We start from the raw sequence: 22,300 nt of genomic DNA, 5'->3' as shown, positions 1-22,300 counted from the left end.
TATTGTAAAGCAACTTTTAAAAATCAGAACTACTGCAACAATTCCATAATAAGCAATATATCAAAATCTAAAATCAAGATGGGATCAGTAATAGTACTATGCCAAGACATACTAGAGCCTGAGGCAAAAGGAAATCAACAATAGCGATTTAGTCCATTAATAAGGGATCGATTAAATTATGGTACACACATACATGCATGCCATGGAAAATGTTTATTACAGTTTTCTGTTAAAATAGCTGTTTTCGGGCTTCCCTGGTGGCTTAGCGGTTGAGAGTCTGCCTGCCGATGCAGGGGACGCGGGTTCGTGCCCCGGTCCGGGAAGATCCCACATGCCGCGGAGCGGCTGGGCCCGTGAGCCGTGGCCGCTGAGCCTGCGCGTCCGGAGCCTGTGCTCCGCAACGGGAGAGGCCGCAGCAGTGAGAGGCCCGCGTACCACAAAAAAAAAAAAAAAAAATAGCTGGTTTCCCCACTAAGCTTTGTTTGTCAAAAGCAAGCTCCACGGCTGATGTGTCTTCACAGACACATAGGCTGGTACAGTACCCGGGACATGGTAAGCGCTCGGGTTCAACATGGAAAGTGAACCAGCTCCCAGCGATTGAGAGCCTCAGCAGGGCAGCGTGCGGAGACGGTCTGTCTCTCCTCCTGTTTCCATGGGCATTTTCAAAGTCAAGGCAATGCTGCCGTCCAAGAAGAGAACACCAGACTAGCGCCCTTGAGAACAGTAATGCCCAGGTCTCCAATTACGATTTTCAACCTCGCCACAGGCCGCAAAATGAGCCAAAATTACAAATGCTTTCAAGTTTTCCTGACAATTCTTACAGATATCCAAAATCTATGCACTAGTAACCATTTAATGAGTTATTAAGGGATGTTCAAATGTCATATTCATGAGGAAAATTCAACACATTAACGAGAATTTTCTGAGATCTCTAATCCAGGATCTCAAGAAGAGAAAAGTTCAGATCACCAACACAAATAGTTGGAGTTCCTCAAAATTCAATGTGTTTCCTATGCTGCTTTCAGGCTACAACAGCAGCAGTGAGTCACTGCAACAGAGATCGCATGGTCCACAGAGCCTAAAATATTCTATGTGGCCCTTTAGAGGAAAGCTTGCCAACCCCTGCTTTAGATAATGAACAGAAAATAAGCCAATCTTCTCTAGGTCTTAAGAGGCAGAGTTAATATCTGGGTGATGGCCGAAATGCGGGCACACTCCAGATAATATGTCTGGTTGCGATTCTCCACTGGCTGCTGTTCAACTTTGAGGTGGCAGAAACACAAGCGGACAAATGCCTCTAAAATTCCATATTCGGCCACAGTCAGCCAACATTAAGAAGCGAGACTGAGGGACCTCCCTGGTGGCCCAATGGGTGACTCTGCGCTCCCAGTGCAGGGGGCCCGGGTTTGATCTGTGGTCGGGAAACTAGATCCCACATGCTGCAACTAAGATTCCGTGTGCCACAACTAAAACCCAGCGCAGCCTAAATAAATAAAGAAATAAATATTAAAAAGAAGAAGCTAAAATGGAGCAAAACTGATTGCCACAGCCATGGTGCCGCCTGACCTCGTGTTACTGCCAGGCTACATCTTTCTGAAGACGAGAGAATCCTCCAAGGTCACACCGCGACTTAGCAAACAACAAACCCTGAACCACTTCCTGTTTCTTATGCAAATACTTTCTATTCCAACATTTCCACTCCAACCAAAAGCACTCTGTAGGGCTTCCCTGGTGGCGCAGTGGTTGAGAATCTGCCTGCCGATGCAGGGGACACGGGTTCGTGCCCTGGTCCGGGAAGATCCCACATGCCGTGGAGCAACTAGGCCCGTGAGCCACGACTACTGAGCCTGCGAATCTGGAGCCTGTGCTCTGCAACGGGAGAGGCCGCGATAGTGAGGGGCCCGCGCACTGTGATGAAGAGTGGCCCCCGCTTGCCACAACTGGAGAAAGCCCTCACACAGAAACGAAGACCCAACACGGCCATAAATTAATTAATTAATTAATTTTAAAAAAAAAAGTATGAGTTCAACATATGCCCTTTAAAAAAAAAAAAAAAGCACTCTGTAAATAATGTTTCAAAGTTCCAACTGTCAGGTCAAAAGAGACCGCCCATTCAATTCACTCTTCTGCTACTTCAGTATTAAAAGGAAATGTCATTTCCCAAACTACTGTAGTACTAGGAGTCATTTGTTTCTTCCAATGACAAAAAAGTAGGTAAATTCTGCTTCCCACCATGAACCTAAGCAGAAGATACATTATAAATGGATTCATGGGCTGCAAAAGAGCAATCTCCCCATCTCTGCAGTCTTGAGAATTTGAGAGGCATCTGACGTTGATAATAGGAGGACTGAAAGCAATGCTAAAATAAAGGTAGTAGTAAACTTAAAATGCTACGCAAGTAACTCTCCTTGAATGACGAGGCCCTCTCTCCACCTAGATACATGAGGCCTGCGCCTGGAGGCTGAGCGGGCTCTCCTGGTGAGACGTCAGAAAGCCACCCCCCAGACAGTCTGACGTCCAAGGCTGAGGTGCTCAAAGTAAAGGTGATGCGAGTGAGCTACCTTGTTCTTCCTTGTAAAAGAAATTATAACTTGTAACCTAGAAGCAACAAAGAATAAACACACCCAGTACTTCAAAACAAGCCAACCATAAAAATAAACCAAAAGGCATGACTTGTGATGTCTACTGACCTGAAACAAGACCCACAGATCAGTCATCCAAAACTGACTAAAATCTAAATTAGCCAAATTAGCACCATCAAGTAATTTTAAGGAACAAAGAGTAATACAATTCTTAGAGAAGACTGCACATGTTACACGAGAAAGCAGCAATTGGCAGAGCAATACCGTCAGACACCTCAGACCAAATGACGGACGGAAACTCGCAGTTAGAGGCCCGCCAATTTTTTTTTTTTTTGCGGTACGTGGGCCTCTCACCGCTGAGGCCTCTCCCGTCGCGGAGCACAGGCTCCGGACGTGCAGGCTCAGCGGCCACGGTTCACGGGCCCAGCCGCTCCGCGGCATGTGGGATCCTCCCGGACCGGGGCACGAACCCGCGTCCCCTGCATCGGCAGGCGGACTCTCAACCACTGCGCCACCAGCGAAGCCCCCCACCAATTTTTAAAGAGGATATAGTAACTGACTAGTGAACATGCTTGTTTTAGACTCGGACCCCCTCCCCAGTCAAGTCAGAGCTTAAAAATCTGTGGCCTGTATGTACCATACGTAATCCTAATCAAGTACCTTAGATTAATTTTTATCTACTACTTAACAGAGAAGACACACAAAAAGACAGAACACGACACCCACCTCCCTGGTTAAGAAAGAAACCTCCTCACCATAGTCAAATCCCCTTCATGAACTCTGTCTGAACTCGGACTTCAGGCAGGTGGGAACCACTATCTCATTTGCTACGGGAGAGAGGCGTGCATCTCCATGTACCTTTACAGCAAATATGCAGAGCCTGACGATCCTGTTCTCCACACCTGTATCAGCAGCGCATACCGCAGTAATCCTCCCCACCACCGCCAGAGGTCTGTCCGTGTTGATCTGCATAGCTCAAACGTATTTTCACTGATGCGTCCCAACATACTGATCACAATTTATTTCTCTATTCTCCAGCTGACAGAGGTTTAGGTCAGTTCCTAGTGCGTGCTGTAACGAACACAGCTGCTATGACATTTCTGCACACGTGTCCTGGGGTTTATGGGTAGAACTTTCCCTGGAGCAAGTATGCAGAAGTGGGTTGCCTGTCCCAGGCCTGTGTCAATAGGACTGGTAAAATCATAATGAAGGATGGGCAATGAGACAAAGTGAATGAGAAAGTTAAGTGCAAAAGAAACCAGGGAGAGCTTAAAAGGCTGGAAGTAATCCTAACTCCTGAAATCCAGATCTCCGATGAGAAACAAAAATTGTGTTTGTCCAGCTCTTACTGAGCGTCAAGGAGAACGGCAACACCAGTGTCACACGACAGCAGTGGGGAAACAAGCCACAACCAGGAGTTTCTGAGGGTCCATCGTACCAGGCTCAAGGCCAGCACGACACCTGGTGGCCCTCAGAATCCCAAGGTCGGGGTACAACCCCAGACACGCACAGAAACTGCCTGTACCAGACGCTCTGTGCGCCAGGCTGATGCCCCGTGGTTGGAGGTGGAAGGAAAAGGACCGATGCTGGTGAGGATGGGGAATCTCCAGACACTTCACACCCCGAGTGCTGGCTAAGTAAGAAGAAATGCACAGAGAAGAGGTGGACAAGAGCCCCTGCCAGGCCGCACTGACTTCCCTGGCCTTGGCAGATGGAGCCTGGTCTAGGGCCCGCCTGGGGTTGCCCACAGTCCTATCAAGTGGCCATATGGAGCAGACACCTGAGAGGCTGATGTGAATGTTAAAAATTATCAACAGAGAACACAGACCTGGTTGGTGTAGCAAGAAGGTCATCCCCTTGAAGATACGGAAGCCAAGGCTTAAAAGATACACCACCACAGCAAGCAGCACCCAGCCCGCCTGCTGGCAGCAGAAAGCACCTTGAGAGGCCCTCAGGGCCAGATATTGGAAGTGTCTAGATCTGGAGAGTTTAAAAAGGGTCTTCCAAAAACAAAGGCAGATAAACTGGAGCTATCGAGAAATTAAATGGCCTGAGAAGACATAGCCCTGAAAGAACTCACAGAGGCCAAGTCACAACAATGTCCCACTTGTCACCAAAGAGGTGGCCCTGGGGCCCCTCGGTAGAATCAAGTCTGTTATAAAGGGCCACCAACCCCAAGGGCCCATGGGGACTTCAAGGGAAACAAAAGGAACAGGGCAACATAAGCCAGCCCTTCATTCTGGGAAAACGTGTCATGTCGTGGAAAATCCAAAGCCACCCAAATCCTAGCAGAGCTGGAAATGCTCTGATATGGACCCTAGGGCGCCGCTGAAGGTGATCACAGCACAGCTGGGAGAAAGTCGGCTGAAAAGGAGCCAGTGGAAGGGAGAACTTGGAAATGCCTAAGCAGGAGATGACAGCTAATTGAGCCAAATCCCAGAGGGCAACTAATCAAAAGCACAGCTAATCAAAGCCAGAGGTGGAAACCCCGAAAGGCCACATGAGAGAAGAAAGTGAGGGTGAGAGGGTAGACACAAGTGAGGCAGAGAGACGAGAAAGCTCAGGCCCACAGCCCTCGGCTCTCCCTGGGGAGCAGGAAGGAGAGCCACCTGCTGGGATAAGTGCCCCTGCCCCACAGAGGGCTGAAGAGCAGCGCAGGGGCCGGAGTCACAGAGAGAGTCTGAGTCTGACCCGGCCACGGTGGAGATGAAAGTGGCACCGATGAGGATGCAGAGGAGGGTTCCAGGGGGACTCAGGACCAGGTGAGGGTGAAACGGCATGACTCTGTGCATTTGAAACCTTCTCCTCAAGCATCACCACAGCTAGGAAGGGAGAAGGTGGATGGCCGGTCCAAGGTCAGAGCATCAGGAGATGGTGGTGAGGGTCCAGGTTAGCTGGACGGAGGGGAGGCCGTGGAGGAAAGAGGAGCAGTAAGCAGCAGGAGTCTCAGCGAGGTTCGGGGAGTGATGGGAGGAGGGAGCTGAGCAAGGGAGCATGTGTCTAAGGACCACGACGGGCTCTCCACCTCAGAGGCTGGAAACCCACGTGATGATAAACCCAGGGCCCTCTGTATGCTGTTGTAATAATGAATGTGTGTCATAATGTATCTGTCCAAATCCACTGAATGGACAACAACCAGAGTAAACTCTTAGGTAAACTATGGTCTTTGGGTGACTGACGTGCCAAAGTAGGTTCACCCTCGGTAGAAAATGTACCATTCTGGTGAGTGACGGTGATAACAGGGAAGGCTACGCATGGGGGGCGGGGGGGGACAGGGGTATATGGGAAATCTTTGCATCTTCCTCTCAGTTTTGTTGTGAAGCTACAACTGCTCTAAATAATTATTTGTAAAAACCCCCATCTCTGGGTCTGAGGCACCCAAGCTGCTGAAAATGGGCAGCCTTTGACCACGAGGGTGGCGAGGAAAGCCAAACCCCCAAGAAAAAGGCAAACTACAGTCAAGGTGTGGAGAGGCCAAACGGAACAGGAGGGTTGCTTGCAGTACAGGAAGGGTCCTAGCTCTGGAGGACTCAGGCTGGACGCTAGCAGCGATGGAGAAAGTGGGTATACAGTGTGCATATCAGAAGGCGGCCACAGAGAACGGAGCGGCAAGACCTGCCTCAGGCCGCTTTGCACAGGGATCCCAAGACGGGTCTGAGGCTGACAGCCTGCACACGGCTGTGCTTGGGGGTCAGATGGAAGACTGTCAAGTAAGCAAGTAAACGTCTCTGCAGGTAGATTGGGAAGAAGACCAGAATTTTAAGAACCACCAAACCAAGAGTTTACCACTCAGCCCCCAAACCCAGGGTGGCACGAACCACACAGAGAGAGCACCAGGAGAAGCCCTCTGCTCAGGCTCGAGGAGTAGCAGCGGGATCTCGCAGCAGTGACCGTGCTGGCAATGGGAGTCCTCGGGTAACTCAAACTCTGTGGAAAGGAAATGTGATCCTCTGAACTCCTGCTTCTTGCCCTGGACTGGGCCTAGCTGCAGAAACATGTGACCTCAGCGCATATAAAACCTCAGCATTGGGCTTCCCTGGTGGCGCAGTGGTTGAGAGTCCGCCTGCTGATGCGGGGGACATGGGTTCGTGCCCTGGTCCGGGAAGATCCCACATGCCGCGGAGCGGCTGGGCCCGTGAGCCATGGCCGCTGAGTCTGCGCGTCCGGAGCCCGTGCTCGCAACGGGAGAGGCCACAACAGTGAGAGGCCCGTGTGCCGCAAAAAAAAAAAAAAAAGTCTCAGGAATGTGACCCCACAAGGTCGTCTACAGACTCCTGGCCTCACCCCAAGCTATGCATGTGTGGATCTGATCATAAACAGCATATCTAAGACTCTGAAAACTAAAATATCAACTATCATCCAGGTCCCAAACAGGGACATACATGAGGGGCAGAGCATCAGGAGATGATGGTGAGGGATCAGCCTCACAGCAACAGCACTGCAAAAGCTTCTTAAAAATGGAACTGAAAGGAGTTCCCTGGTGGCCTAGTGGTTAGGATTCAGCACGTTCACTGCTGTGGCCGGGGTTCAATCCCCGGTCAGGGAACTGAGATCCCAAAAGCTGTGCAACATGGCCAAAAAAATGGAACTGACATGGAAGCCACAAACAGAGAAGGCTGGTCAGAACTTGTGACCTGAACCCAACCAGGCTGACCGCTGCTGAAACAAAACATCAACACCTCCCATAAGATTTAAGCAAGACCCAGGGTCTCAAAACATAATATTCAAATGTCCACAGTACAACCCAAAAATTACTCAGCCTACAAAGAAACAGGAAAAATCCCAACTCACGTGGGACAAGACAACCAAGAGATTCCAAGGCCAAGATGACACAGATGTGAGAAGTATCTTACAAAGACTTAGAGAAGCTATTTAATGAAGTGCTCAAGAACTAAAAGCAAACACTTGAAATAAATGGTGTGGTAGCAGAATCCTAAAATGGGTCAACGTTTCCTGCCCTAATCCCCGAGACCGATATATAACACCCTGGTCACATTAAGTTGCCTGGTCAAGGCAGGAGACTCTGCAGATACAATTAAGGTTACTAATCAGCTGACTCTGAGTTAATCAAAAGGGAGTTTATCCAGTTATGCCAAATATAAACCCGTGACCCCATCAAAAACTGAGCTGGGCTTCCCTGGTGGCGCAGTGGTTGAGAGTCTGCCTGCTGATGCAGGGGACACGGGTTCGTGCCCCGGTCCGGGAAGATCCCACATGTCGCGGAGCGGCTGGGCCCGTGAGCCATGGCCGCTGAGCCTGCGCGTCCGGAGCCTGTGCTCTGCAACGGGAGAGGCCACAACAGTGAGAGGCCCATGTACCGCAAAAAAAAAAACAAAAAAAAGAACAGTGAGTTTTCTCTGGCGGGCAAAAGAGGAGGAAATCCAAGAGGTTCTGAAGTGTAAGAAAGGTTCGGCAAGCTGTTGTGACTTGAAGATGGGGTGAGGTTACGTGATAAGGAATTCAGTCAGCCCTGGGAGCTAAACGTGGCCCCGCCTGACAGCCAGCAAGGAAACAGGGACCAGAGTCCTATCAACGCAGGGAATTGGATTCTTCCAGCAACCTGGATGTACGTGGAAGAGATTCTTGTGCAGAGCCTCTGGAAAGGAGCCTTGCCTGGACAACCCTTGATTTGGGCCACTTGAGACCCTGTAGGTAGCCCAACCAAGCCCACTCAGACCTCTGACCTACAGACCTTGAAGTAGGTGTTGTTTCAGCCAATAAGTTTGTGGTAATTTGTTAAGCACCAGTGGAAAATAAGTCCGGATTCTGGCTCCTGGAAGTGGGGTGCTGTCAAAACCATCACCTATTCTAAGTTCACCCTGAAGTTCACCCATGATAGCATTTGGGACTCAGTGATTGCCCTAAGGTGGGAACATTCCTTTTGTTTATATTATTTTCCTAAAATAGTATTGAATAGAGAGTGTATCCCTTAATTCTCCGGGAAATTTGTTTCTTCTATTTTTTAGAACTATAGCCAAATTAAGTGCATTTGCTTGAAAAGGGGGCCCAATCAGCAAATTCTAACTACTATGTAAATAAACATGAACTTTTAAATATCATCCACCGTACACTTTGAGTTTGGTGCACTGTCCCGGCTTCAAGTCTCCCAGAAGCTGCAGTATGGTGTCCAAGAGCACCCGACTTGAGTTAACCAGGAATTCACGACCACTCGCTACGGCAGCTACATCTGCAACATAAAGATGAAACAAAGCGTCAAAAGTCTGTGCAAGATAGAGGATGTGTTGCTGTCCTTCTCCTAGCAGACTTAATGAACACACAGAATGGTTATCCACAGAGCTGACAGCCCAGATAGGGTAACTGACAACCACAGCCGTTACTAAAACGGTGAGTGACGTCCGCTGTGATTAGCAAATGCCTCAGTAGTGGAACAGAGCACTGGGTCTAAATACGTCTGCAGCCTGACCACAGCGCAGCAAGTGGACACCAGGCTCCAGAATACTGGATTAAACAGCTATGGGCTGTCAGGGTCCAAACAGAAGGTAGGGGCTGATTATTTATCTGGGACCAAGGACACTAAAATCCACTTTCAACCCTGGGAGTGAAATCCTAATGACTCTAAACCAGAATACCAAACTGAGATCATGAGGTCAAGAGAGAATACAAAAACTGATTCCAAAAAGAAATTTTTCTAAATTGTACATCCTGCTGTGGGTCAGCAAGTATCACATTTCTTCATGCTTGAGGCCCCACAGAACCAGCACGGGGACCAGACCAAGTCACTACACGGACTCCCATGGACACCGCTGCAGATAACACTGGCTCCATCACATTCCCAAATACCCGTGAGGACACGTCAGTGATCCAGAATATTTATGTGTGTGTCGGTAAGATTTTTCTTTAGCTAGGTCTAACAATAAAGCATGATTCAAAGTGACTAAAATTTCTAACCCAAATGAGCCGGCCAGGGTGGAGACAAGAAGGGCAGCAGCATCCTCGTTCTCCTGACTTCAGTGGAAATGCTTCCAGTAATTCACAGTTAAGTGAATCTCCAGCAGAGATCCTCTACAAGTTTAAGGAAGTGTTCTTCTATTTTTAGTTTGCTAATAACTATCGAGAATGGAAGATTAATTTTATCACTGATTTGTTCTGCTTTGATTAACGGTAACCTAATGGCAGAATATAAAATTTCATCTATGCTACCAGAACAACTTTATGAAATCAGATCCTGGACATTCCTATTTATTTTTGTTTATCTGAGCTGAGGAGGATCAAAAGAGATATATTAAAGTTTCCTAAACCTAACAGATTTTTTTTCCCATTTCTGCTTGTCCTTCCAGCACTTTTTGCCTCTTTCCTTGCATTGGTGCTATTTGGTATATAATTTCATGACAGCTATAACTTTACTGAAGACAGGACCCTTAACTGATACAAATGTAACCTTCTGTGTTCAATGAATTTGAACCTGATGACTCTATTTTCTACCATAGGAAACACTCTAGTTTTACTAAAGAAATACTTGGGGGGAATGAAGCATTTGGCATCATAAACTCAAAGTCATTTTAAGGTAGTTTTTTGGGGAAGACATTCTTCATGTTATGACTACATACGGGAACTCCGCGGTGAAACATACATTCTAGCTACATACTTTAGTAGTTTCCAGAGACGACATCCCAGCAAACCACGGCTCTTGTCTGCAGACCTTGGGTTGTTCCTGCCCTAAGACTCCAGTGTGACCAGCAGAATGCAGCGCAGCTGCTGCATGACTTTCAAGGCAAGATAGAAAGAGCCTGGCAGCTTCCACCTCCATCTCTCGCCACGTGCTCTAGGAGCCCTGGGTCGCTAGGAAAGAAATCTGACTCTCCTGAGGCTGCCGTGATGCAGACTACAGAAAAAGCACACAGTTGGAGAGGCCTGGGACTACACTAGGATAGGAAGATGTCCCACTAGACCCCAGCTGTTCCATCCCTCAGCAATTTGAGGCACCCCAGCTGAGGCCCCAGACAGCAGAGTAGCAGCAAATCCTCGCTGCCAAGCCCTGAGAAAGTTGCAGGTTCCGGAGCAAAATAAATGACTACCGTTGTTTAAAGACAAAGGTTGGGGGCAGTTTGTTACCTAGCAACAGATAACAGGAACATCACTAATATATCACTGAAGAAAAAAAGTACCCTGTATCAGAGCAGGCAACAACACCCAACAGAACACAACAAATGTACTGGTAACTGAAGTCCCCTATCATGTATCCAGTATTATAATAGCAAATGCCAATGCTGCATTCCAAGCAAACTATGAAGTAAAATAAACGTGAATAAATTCCTGCTCAGATAGCTCCAGTATTTGTCAGTCTGTCTGGGATGCTTATGAGTCAACCATAGGACTACAAAGGATTGCTGGTTTAATTTTCTGTTAAAATGTACTTTTTTTCCCCTAGGTTCATTTTTCTTTAAAGTTTATAAATATTTCTAGAAGTTACCATAGTAATTATATAATTTAAGGAATGAAACTAGTGTGAATTATGTATGCTGATAAAAAATATAAAGAGCTGAGGCAGATTATGTCTGATAGTTTTGCTTTAGGCTGTAACAATTCTGTCTTATTTTCGACAATAGAAATAATAATAAGGTACTGGCATAATGACAGTCATACAGATCAATGGTAGAACCGAGAGACCAGAAATAAACACTCAAATTTATGATCAACTGAGTTTCAAGAAGGGGATCAGGACAATTGAATGGAGAAAGGATAAAAAAGTAATCTTTTTAACAAATGGTGCTGGGACAACTGAATATTCACATGCAAAGAAATAAAAACTGGACCCCTACCTCACACCATACATAAAAATTAACTCAAAATAGATCAAAGACCTAAATGTATGAGCTAAAATTATAAAACTCTTAGAAGAAAACACAGGAGTAAATCTTCATGTCTTTGAATTAGACAATGGTTTCTTAGATAGGACAACAAAAACACAAGCAACTAAAGAAAAAACACACTGGATATCATCAAAAATTAAAACTTTTTTGCTTCAAAAGACACTATCAAGAAAGTGAAAAGACAACTACAGAATGAGAAAAGTTTTGCAAATCATATGCCTGATAAGGGACTGGTATCTAGAATATACAAAGAACTCTTATAACTCAATAATAAAAAGACAAATGACAATTTTTTTAACATCTTTATCGGAGTATAATTGCTTTGCAATGGTGTGTTAGTTTCTGCTGTATAACAAAGTGAATCAGTCATCCATATACATATGTCCCCATATCCCCTCCCTCTTGCGTCTCCCTCCCTCCCACCCTCCCTAGCCCACCCCTCCAGGCGGTCACAGAGCACCGAGCTGATCTCCCTGTGCTATGCGGCTGCTTCCCACTAGCTATCTACCTTACGTTTGGTAGTGTATATATGTCCATGCCACTCTCTCACTTTGTCACAGCTTACTCTTCCCCCTCCCCGTGTCCTCAAGTCCATGCTCTAGTAGATCTGTGTCTTTACTCCCGTCTTGCCCCTAGGTTCTTCATGACCTTTTTTTTTTTTTTTTTAGATTCCATATATATGTGTTAGCATACAGTATTTGTCTTTCTCTTTCTGACTTACTTCACTCTGTATGACAGACTCTAGGTCCATCCACCTCACTACAAATAACTCAATTTCGTTTCTTCTTATGGCTGAATAACATTCCATTGTATATATGTGCCACAGCTTCTTTATCCATTCATCTGTTGATGGACACTTAGGTTGCTTCCATGTCGTGGCTATTGTATATAGTGCTACAGTGAACATTGTGGTACATGACCCTTTTTGAATTATGGTTTTCTCAGGGTATATGCCCACTAGTGGGATTTCTGGGTCATATGGTAGTTCTATGTTTGGTTTTTTAAGGAACCTCCATACTGTTCTCCATAGTGGCTGTATCAGACAATTTTTTTTCTTTTTATTTGGTTGCACTGGGTCTCATTTGCAGCTCGCAGGCTCCTTAGTTGCGGCTCACCAGCTCCTTAGTTGCAGCACGCGGGCTCCTTAGTTGTGGCATGTGAACTCTTAGTTGCAGCATGCATGTGGGATCTAGTTCCCTGACCAGGAATTGAACCCAGGCCCCCTGCATTGGGAGCGGGGAGTCTTACCCACTGCACCACCAGGGAAGTCCCTCAAATGACTTAATTTTGAAATGGGCAAAGGACTTGAATAGACATTTCTCCAAAGAAGATACACAAATGGCCCATGAATACATGAAAAGATGCTCAATATCATTAGCCATCAGGGATATGCAAATCAAAACCATGACAAAGTACTACTTCATACCCTCTAGGGATGGCTATAACCAAAAAATAACTTTAAAGTGTTGGCAAGTATGTGGAGAAGCCTCATGCACTGCTGGTGAGAATGTAAAATGGTGCAGCCACTGTCAAAAAGTGGTCTGACAGTTCCTCAGATGCTAAAAGCCATATCATACGACCCAGCAATTCCACTCCTAGCTGTATATCCAAGAGAAATGAAAACATATATCTATACAAAAACTTTTACACAAATTTTCACAGCATCATTATTTATAATAACCAAAAAGTAGAAACAACCCAAATGTCCATCGATTGATGAATGGATAAATGTGGTATAGCCAAACAATGGAATATTATTCAGCCATAGAAAGGAATGAAGTACTGGTACATGCTATGACATGGACACCTTGAAAACACTATGCTAAATGAAAGAAGCCAGTCACAAAGGACCCCATGTTATATGGTCCCAGTATATGAAATGTCCAGCACAGGCGAATCTATAGAGACAAAAAGTAGATTGGCTGCCTAAAGCTAAAAGAACGGCAGGATTGGGGAACGATGGCTGAGGTGAGCAGAGCTCCTCTTCGGGTGATGAAAATGTTTAAACATTGACTGTGGAGACGGACGCACAACTATATGAATGTACTAAAGCCATCAAATTACATACTTTAAGTTGCAAATTGGATGGTATATTTTTATCTCAATAAAGCTGTTAAAAAGTAAATACAGTAATAATAAGAGTGGGGATATGACTGTCATGTTCAGTGGATTACTCAGTCTCTACTGCTCATCCTGGACCTGTTCTCTATAAACTGCTCTCTGAAGCACTCACACTACATCACGTTTTTTGAAAGAAACATAAGAAAGTTTCCTCTATGAATACTGTGACTGACTTACTGTTTGGTTTTTGTTTCTTTGCATTTGCTGTGGTACTTTCTTATCAAGTCAATGATTTGGCTGTCAGGGTGGGGGAGTGGGCCAAAGGCCATGGGTAACCTCAGTCTGGAAACCGCCTCTGTACACTATGTATGGAAACCCCCTTAGAGCTGGAGGGAATGCCCAGTCCCGCTGGGAAGTGGCTCCCAGAAGCCAGTTTCTCTCCCACTTACGTGACCTGGCTTCTGTGGTGAGAAGTCAGGCTAGAGAGAAACACCCTGTGACCTGAGGGCCAGCTGAGAGGGGTGAGTCTACTGTCCTTCCCTGTTTGCTGCTGTCAGTCTGCAGTGTCAACATGACTCCCGGGAAATGTTCCCATACCTCTTATAACCTCCTCGCGCTTTCACCTGCCAAACCTGCCTCACCAGGCTGGATAAGTTTCCACCATGGAGTGAGCATGCTCTGACCGTTAGGACGCCCAGTCACAGAAAAAATCAAGGGCAAGGCCTATGGTGACAGAGTGCCACTGCCAGCCAAACGCTATCACCTGTTGACCCACTATGAAGGAAACAGCTCCAAGCAGAACCCCCAACTTTCCTACGGCTCATCTACAAGCATAATTCCTGTTCTTTCCATTTGCTCACATTCTTTCCCTTAACATGCAACTGCACTCTCAGGAAAGAAAGACTCCCAGCATCTTTTGCTTCTGCCAACCTGTAACTGTGACTCTGAGACCATTATCAGAAAGATACTCCTCCCTTCTCTGGGACACAGCCCCTGCAAAGTTTAATGGACAGATGTTTATTTTGTAAATGGAACAGATAAAGAAAAGGCACTACAGAAGGATAATTTTTAGAAGTCCCAGAAAATTCTCCTATACACAAATTAGAGCCGATCTGAATATTATTTGCCCATATACTATGTAAGATTCAAGAAATAACCAAAGAATTAACTATAGTCCCAGAATCCTGGTTCTATGGACAGAGTTAAACAACTGGGGCAAAAGCCAAAAGACTCCAGATGATTCTTCTCATCTTTACCTCATCTTCTCTAGAGCTAAAGCCACGGAAGGCCATAGGCCACCAATGACCCGCTTAATAGAAAAAGGACTAGTAATTCCTTGTACCAGCCCCACAATCGCTTAATGCTACCTGCTTAAAAAAAAACTCTAATGGTTGAGGATGTGGATTTGTCCAAAATCCGTGAACAATTCCTCTTCTCCGTCCTGCCTGGAGCTGCTTCTCTACAGGAAGAGATTAATGCTCAGGTCTCTTTAGTGTCACATTCTATAAAATTGGCCAATTTACTTGCCTTCACCTAGAAAAATCAACAATTCACCCTGAAAGTCATGTCCCCAGGGATTCACTGAAGTTCTATCCTGCTTCTTTCAAGTCTTAATCCCAGATCTTAAGGATACAGTGGAGCTCTTTGTGGGGTCCTTCTGATCCAACACATACATAACCTCCTCTTACATTCCATTAGTCTGGAAAACTCTAAGGCTGACTGTGTTTATCTCCTCACTGAGGTTGCTAAGAAGGGAGATGAGCTTCCAAAGAAACACTCCAATTCCCCACAACAACAGCTCATTATCTAGGCCATACTCTGGCAACTGAAGGAAGGGCATTATCTAAGGAAAGATTACACAGTAACCCAAATTATCCAAGACAAACCACTGACAGACAATGAAGAGAATTTCTGTGATTAACTGGATATGGTAGATGACAGATACCAAATTCTCCTGAATTGGCAAGACCAGTTATACGACTAGACTAAATCAAACATGCCAGAAGCATGCCCAGGGGACAGAGAAGCCAAAACAGCCTTCGGCAATCTCAAAATCTCTCTCAACAATTACCTCTAACATCCAGGAGTACCATAAACCTTTCTGTCTATGTACATGATGGGTTAAGGCGGTGGTCTAGGGCAGTGGTCTCCAAGTGGCAAGGGAGGATGATTTTGCCCCCAGGACACAACTGGCAACATCTGGGGACATTCTCAGTTGTCACAACTGGGGGTTGCTTCTGGCCTCTAACGGGTAGATTCTAGGGATGTTTCTGAACTCCTACAATGCACAGAACACTCCCCATAACACAGAATTCTACTGCCGAGGCTGAGAAGCTCTGCTCTAGGGACATTAACTCAATGACACGGCACACACCAAAGACCCACTGCCGCTCAGAGCCTGTCACCTGATCCAGGAGGCAAGGCTCACGGCCCCCTTTTCTCAAAGCAGCCGCACAAGTCCAGGGCTGGGGCAGACCTTAGTCATCATCTGGGGTCTAAGACTCTTTTCTCAGAAGATGAAGCTGAGGGTCACAGAGTCAAGAACACAGGGCTGGCCAGTGGTAGAAGCAGAACTGGACACTGGGCCTCAATCCCACCCACCCTCCGCACTGCTTCCCTGAGGTGGAGGAGCCAGGAGCAGTGCTGCTTGCTGACCCAGGGCGCTCTGCTGTCAACTCTGTGGGACTGTTACGTCCACAAAAGATAAGCTGGATCCAGTCCTGCCATAAATTATCAACAATCAAGAAGTAATCTGGGGGAGTTCCCTGGCGGTCCCGTGGTTAGGACTCGGTGCTTTCACTGCCAGGGTCTGGGTTCCATCCTGGTCGGGGAACTAAGATCCTGCAAGCCACGCAGTGTGGCAAAAAAGAAAAAAAAAAAAAAAGGTAATTTTGATTCTGTAATCATTACCTAACATTGTTTGAATGAAGAAACCCAGAATTAAGAGGCAACGAGTGCAATTATGACTTTCAAATAGTCAAAAAGTAGTCTGAAAAATAAGTTTTCTACTTGCAAGCTAAGCAAGTCAATCTTCACAGGGCTGTGATAATAATTTGCCATCTTTTTTTAAGTTCTGTATTTGTCCACTTATAAAAGTTGTTGGAGGGACTTCCCTGGTGGCACAGTGGCTAAGAATCCGCCTGCCAACGCAGGGGACGGGTTCGAGCCCTGGTCTGGGAAGATCCCACATGCCGTGGAGCAACTAAGCCCGTGCGCCACAACTACTGAGCCTGCACCCTAGAGCCCGTGAGCCACAACTACTGAGCCTGTGTGCCACAACTACTGAAGCCTGTATGCCTACAGCCCGAGCTCTGCAACAAGAGAAGCCACCACAATGAGAAGCCCGCGCACCACAACGAAGAGCGGACCCCACTCGCCGCAACTAGAGAAAGCCTGCACGCAGCAATGAAGACCCAACAACAAAGACCCAATGCAGCCATAAATAAATAAATAAAGTTTTTACAAAAGAGTTGCTGGAAACAATCGCACCCCCATGTCAAACAGGACCTTGGTTTACAATGTGTTACCACTTCACCATAGCTCAGTAACATTCACAAAATGTGTAAGGTAGTCAGAGCAGGTATTACTGTTCCACTTCGCAGATAAGGAAGATAAAGTCCAGAGAATTTACATCCTGGGAAGTGGACTAGCTGGGCCTGAAAATCCAGACACTTTATACGATTTTAATCTGTTATTAAGAACAGTGACTATGGATGAGTAAGAAATTTCATAATTTCAATGTTTAAACAAATCCTTGACATCCAGTTTTTGCGTAGGATACAGTAAACTGAAAAGAGCTACACCTCCATTCTTTAAAAGGGGCAGTTTAGATAATTCAAAAAATCACAACTTATCTCGAACACATCAGAGTTGAGGCTGAAGGTCAACCAACTGATATGAAAAATAAGAAAAGGCAGGTGCTGCAAGGAGAGCTGTGAGGCAAGCACTTGCTCCCCTGCGGCGGGCGCTGGAGGCCAGATAAGCCAGCCAGAAAACTCAGCTAAGAGGTGTAGCAAATTGCCAGGCGAGCGGCTGCCTGGGCTGCTGGCGGGCAGAGGGGTTGGCTACAAAAGGAAGGGGAGGGCAGATGGGGAGATGAGGCGGAGGTAGTGGAACTGTTCCAGGTCTTCACTGTGGTGGTGAAATGACGCATGCATTTGTCAAAACTCACAGGACTGCAAAAAGGTGAGAAAAAAACTGTGATGGGTGAGTTTACCGTAAGTAAACTTAAAAGAAGAACCGCTGTTTTAGAAGGCAGAGGATCTATCTGACGGCTAACCAAGGTGTCTGCTGTACTGCCTACTCGCCGTGGGACAGAGTCTTGGTATCTGACACACATAAGGCCCCAACGCCTCTGCAGAGCAGCACGAACATAGTACGTAATCATCCCGTACGATTCACCAGTGCGTAAGGGGAATGTGGACACGCCCACGACCAGGCAGGGAAAAACAAAGCCAGGTTGAGCTTGTCAGCTGGGCAACAGGCTGGCAATTCAAGCAGCTCAAACTCACAACTCAGCAGAATGCAAAGTCACATACATCATAGACCTTTGAGGTCACCTGCCAATAGCAGAACATCTAACCATCAAATCTGCAAATACCTTCTGCTAAAAAAGAGACCTTAAAGGAATATTGAAAGGTGGAGCAGTGCAAGCCTCCACCAGCTGAAGGCACTATGATGAAAGTGCATTCTGCAGTCCTCCAGCTGATAAAGAGCCGGGCTAAATCAGGACTGGCTGAACACCGTCCGGGTCTCAACGTCTGCCCCAGAAGAATAGCACCAGTTTCTAAGGGATTATGAAGAAATCATCTACATGAGATCTACTTCGTGAGGATTTCAGTAGATGAAGAAATGTAACATTTCCCCTCTCATTAACAGCAGAGAACAGCATAGCATACAGCAGAGATGAAAAAGCAATGTGAAAAAGTAAGTCATAGCTCTATATTTAACTATTTCATTGACTTAGAACAAAAAGCCTTAATACTCCCTAGTATATACCACCTCCTACTATTTGAAGATATTAGTGTTAATTATATAGCCATCTGGCTTTATCCTTTACAGCAGTTTTGCCACAGAATTCTATCTAACTATAATCTTTGGGAAAATTTTACTAAAGAGACAATTTAGGTTTTGGAATTCTTTAGTTACAACACCAAAACAACAGCAAGAGTTTAACTTAAGCTCTGCTTAAGGCTTTTACTTTAGCCAGACATTAGTAAATGATGATGATTCCAAACAACAAGTAGCTAAACTTACAGTTTTGACTTCTGTCCACGTAGAGAACTGACCAGAACGTGCAAACTCACCCTGTGCTCCTAAGACTACTCGTTGCTACTCACCGATACCTATCAGAATCACCTGGAGTGATGTTCCACAACATACACCTGGTCCCTACCCCCAATTTACCGAGTCAGATTCTCCAGGGCAGGAGCCTATTTGAAATGTTCCTGAGAGGTGTTTATGCACACACACCCCGACTGTGATCACTGCTCTGGAACTCACTTCTGAAAGTCACTACATTTGAAGAGAATTACTCACTTGTTACGATTCCAGCCAAAGCAAAAACAAACTGATTTTCATCAGAATCCAGCTCCTTGACATCCCCATCCAGTGACTTCACAAAACTCTCCATTGTTTGACCAGTGATGTTGAAAAACTTCAAAGCTTTACCCTGAAAGTTCAGAAATGGAAATGTCACACCCTTTCACAAATACCAGTAGGAAAACACTTTCAAAGTGCAGGACACAGAGGAAAGACTCTGGTTTTAATTACAGAAGCAATATTTCTAAATCTATTCCCTCATTAAAACTTCCCAATGAAAAGATCAGAAAAAAAGAAGTTTGGGGCATGTAGAAAAATTACCCTGAAGACTGATATAGTAAAATACATGAGGGAAACAGTTCAAATTTATACAATGATAGAAGTACTGGGTTGAATTCACCCAAAAACATACTAGAAATATAGTAGAAAAATATGTTCTCTATTCTAGGCATGAAACCAGAGGTTTTCAAACCTTTGGCAGAAACTGTTTTTCAAATAAAATCTTAACTGAAACCACAACATGTAAAAGACATCAACAGGCTCATCTGACAGTTTCAGTCTTCATTACTTGGCTCCCAGAACCTTGAAAGCACTTCCTTGGCGGGGGCAGGGTTCTAAGGAATAGTTTGAAAAGCAATGCACTTACACATGTCACAAGGGAACTGCATGGGGTGATATCAATATCCTAAGACTGGACTGTGGGGGTGATTGCACACCTCCAAAAATTAGCTAGAAAGCACTAAATCGTACACTTACAAATAAATGAATTTTACGACACGTAAGTTATACCTTAAGAAAGCTCAGTAAACTTTAAAATACATTTAGTCCCTCCACTGTTTTTATGTCTGCAAATGATGAGTAACATACTACTGGCCTCCCGCCAACCATCCGCCCTTGACGGATGGTTTGCCATTCAGGACCACTCGATTCTCCCAGAGTCGGATAACAGTCCTCCCGGGCTCCTTCTGTCCTCTCTGCCAGGGACACCACCCTGTCACAAGTCCTGCCTCACCCACACAGCTCTCCACTTCCCATCCCCTATTCTACTGGGGGGCGGCCTTCCACCTTCCACGTAGTCTTCCTGGCCAGTCTCCACACCCACAACCCCGCCCTCCCTCCATCCTCACCCACTGTCAGGTTGAGCTGCCCACATTCCCCTCCTGTCCTATCACGTTTTCAATCAAAAAGCCTTGAGGAATCCCGTCCTAGCACCCACTGGACAAATCATCAACCACACTGACCCCCCACCCTGTGTCAGGTGACCCACACACTGTCCCTATGTCTCACTCCAGGTCTCTGACTGCTCTACTTCTCCCCTCCTGAGGGACCCTCTGCACTTCCTGCCACTGCTGCCTGTGCAAGTTAATCAAGGTTCATTTAAAATCTCTCTTCCTCTGTGAAGTTCCTTGATGTCTGTGGGCACTCACATGCTATTAACATATAACATTCAGGCAATTAAATATTATATTACCCCTGGAATAACACACGTAAAAGCACTTTAAACTTTGTTAAATGCATATAATGTCAAGTAATAATACTGAAGTGGAGCTATCTCCACAAACACCATACAGATTCTGGGAGAGAAGGGATCTTATTTCATTCATTTTACATATCCCCCAGAGACCAGTTACAGGGGGCCCTACACAGATGGTATTCCAAAACTATCTGATGAACAAAAGAAATGGATCTAGTCTGTAGGCGCCTTAATAGCTGCACTGTGTCCTCTAAGTTGCACAAGCACTACCCAACAATGTGCAGACGGCCCGCGGGCGTGCTTACTCCTCCCAGGATGGCTCTGACCACCTCCTCGCTGCTGGAGACGCCCCACAAAATGGTGCAGGCCGCTGCGCCCATTCCCGTGCAGTACTCTGCCTGCTGCAGGAGCTGCTGCTTTGCTTCATTCAGCTGCTGTCGAAGAGCCAGTTTCTCCTGAAATCGAAACAAAATCAGAAAAATGCACATCGTGCAACATCAAAATCCCTCGATTGTGGTTCCTCTTTCAAAGGTATTTTTAAAGAAAAGAAATGCACACAGAATATAGTAATCAGTTGGTAAATGTAAACTAGCCCTTAGGGAGGCATAATGCATAAGTTTTTCAAAAACTTCAGAGGCAAAAATAACAGCCACAGAAAAGAACATACTACCGCATTAGAGTTTATAAACACTGCCAAAGACTTGAATTCATCTTCTTTTAAGTAAGACGGATGATGAGGCATCTCAGGTCCCACGTGGCTGTACCCAGGACAGCACCAACTAGGACACCCGAAGGAAGTAACAAGCTAACACAGCGGTCCCCACATAGAGCAGTATTTCTGATAAAGGTGCCTGCCGCCGCCAAGCGGCTCACTCCACTATAAAAACGCCATGTGACACAGCCAAGACCAGGCAGCAGAGGAGTGAGAAGGAAGGGCCTCCCTGGCGTGCCCTGAACCAGCAAGCTAAGCACCAGCGTAACAAGAAGACGGAGGCCAGGCAAGATTTCTCAGCCTCCCACCAGCACTGGGCTTCTGAAGCCAGGGCTCTTAACAAGCGAACTGTCCCCCTGATGTCACCTCTGACCACACAAGCACTCCTAAAGGTTCACCTTCAGGTGGGTCTTGGGTGATGTGGGGCTTCCTGCCCATCCCAACTGTCAACACCAGTTTCCTTGTTACCTGAAGTTCCCTTAAAAGATGAGAGCATTTCCTTACTTAATAATAGATAAACTCAAAAATACAAAAACCTGGTACTTCCCTGGTGGCACAGTGGTTAAGAATCTGCCTGCCAACGCAAGGGACCTGGGTTCAAGCCCTGGTCCGGGGAGATCCCACATGCCGCAGAGCAGCTAAGCCCGTGTACCACAACTACTGAGCCTGCGCTCTAGAGCCCGCCAGCCACAACTACTAAGCCCTCGTGCCACAACTACTGAGCCCACGTGCCTAGAGCCCGTGCTCCGCAACAAGAGAAGCCACCATAATGAGAAGCCCGCGCACCGCAACGAAGAGTAGCCCCCGCTCACCGCAACTAGAGAAAGCCTGCACGCAGCAACGAAGACCCAATGCAGCCAAAAATAAACTAATTAATTTTTTAAAAAAGAGCTATCCCTCTCCTGTAACCGTGCCTATGGCCTTAAAAAAAAAAAAATACAAAAACCTAACTTCATTTATACCGAAGTATAATTAGCTCAATAGCCCCCAAAGTTAAAGCATATGAGATGTTTTAGCTTTTTCTTCTACAGAGGTGAGTGCAGGACAATTAAAGTAGAGGGGGCTTTTCGCCTAGTGGAGAAAAGGGAGCAGCGGACCA

The 22,300-nt window shown here is 46.1% G+C and overlaps 1 protein-coding gene across 1 annotated transcript in view; it reads right to left on the bottom strand.

Annotated features, from left to right (window-relative positions):
- The window catches only part of HSF2BP (heat shock transcription factor 2 binding protein), a gene marked incomplete at both ends in the record, with an annotated part of 81,853 nt that overhangs the window by 38,476 nt on the left and 21,077 nt on the right, over positions 1 to 22,300 (bottom strand). Inside the window, 3 exons of the mRNA XM_082839078.1 lie at positions 8,652 to 8,769; positions 19,013 to 19,145; positions 20,795 to 20,944. Coding sequence (XP_082695204.1) covers positions 8,652 to 8,769; positions 19,013 to 19,145; positions 20,795 to 20,944 — 401 coding nt within the window. The remainder of the gene's footprint in view (positions 1 to 8,651; positions 8,770 to 19,012; positions 19,146 to 20,794; positions 20,945 to 22,300) is intronic.

Source organism: Leucopleurus acutus, assembly GCF_964270905.1.
Source record: "Leucopleurus acutus genome assembly, chromosome: 5".
NCBI lineage: Eukaryota > Metazoa > Chordata > Mammalia > Artiodactyla > Delphinidae > Leucopleurus > Leucopleurus acutus.
The sequence above is the reverse complement of the archived record's forward strand: the minus strand, read 5'-3'. Positions and strand labels throughout refer to the sequence as shown.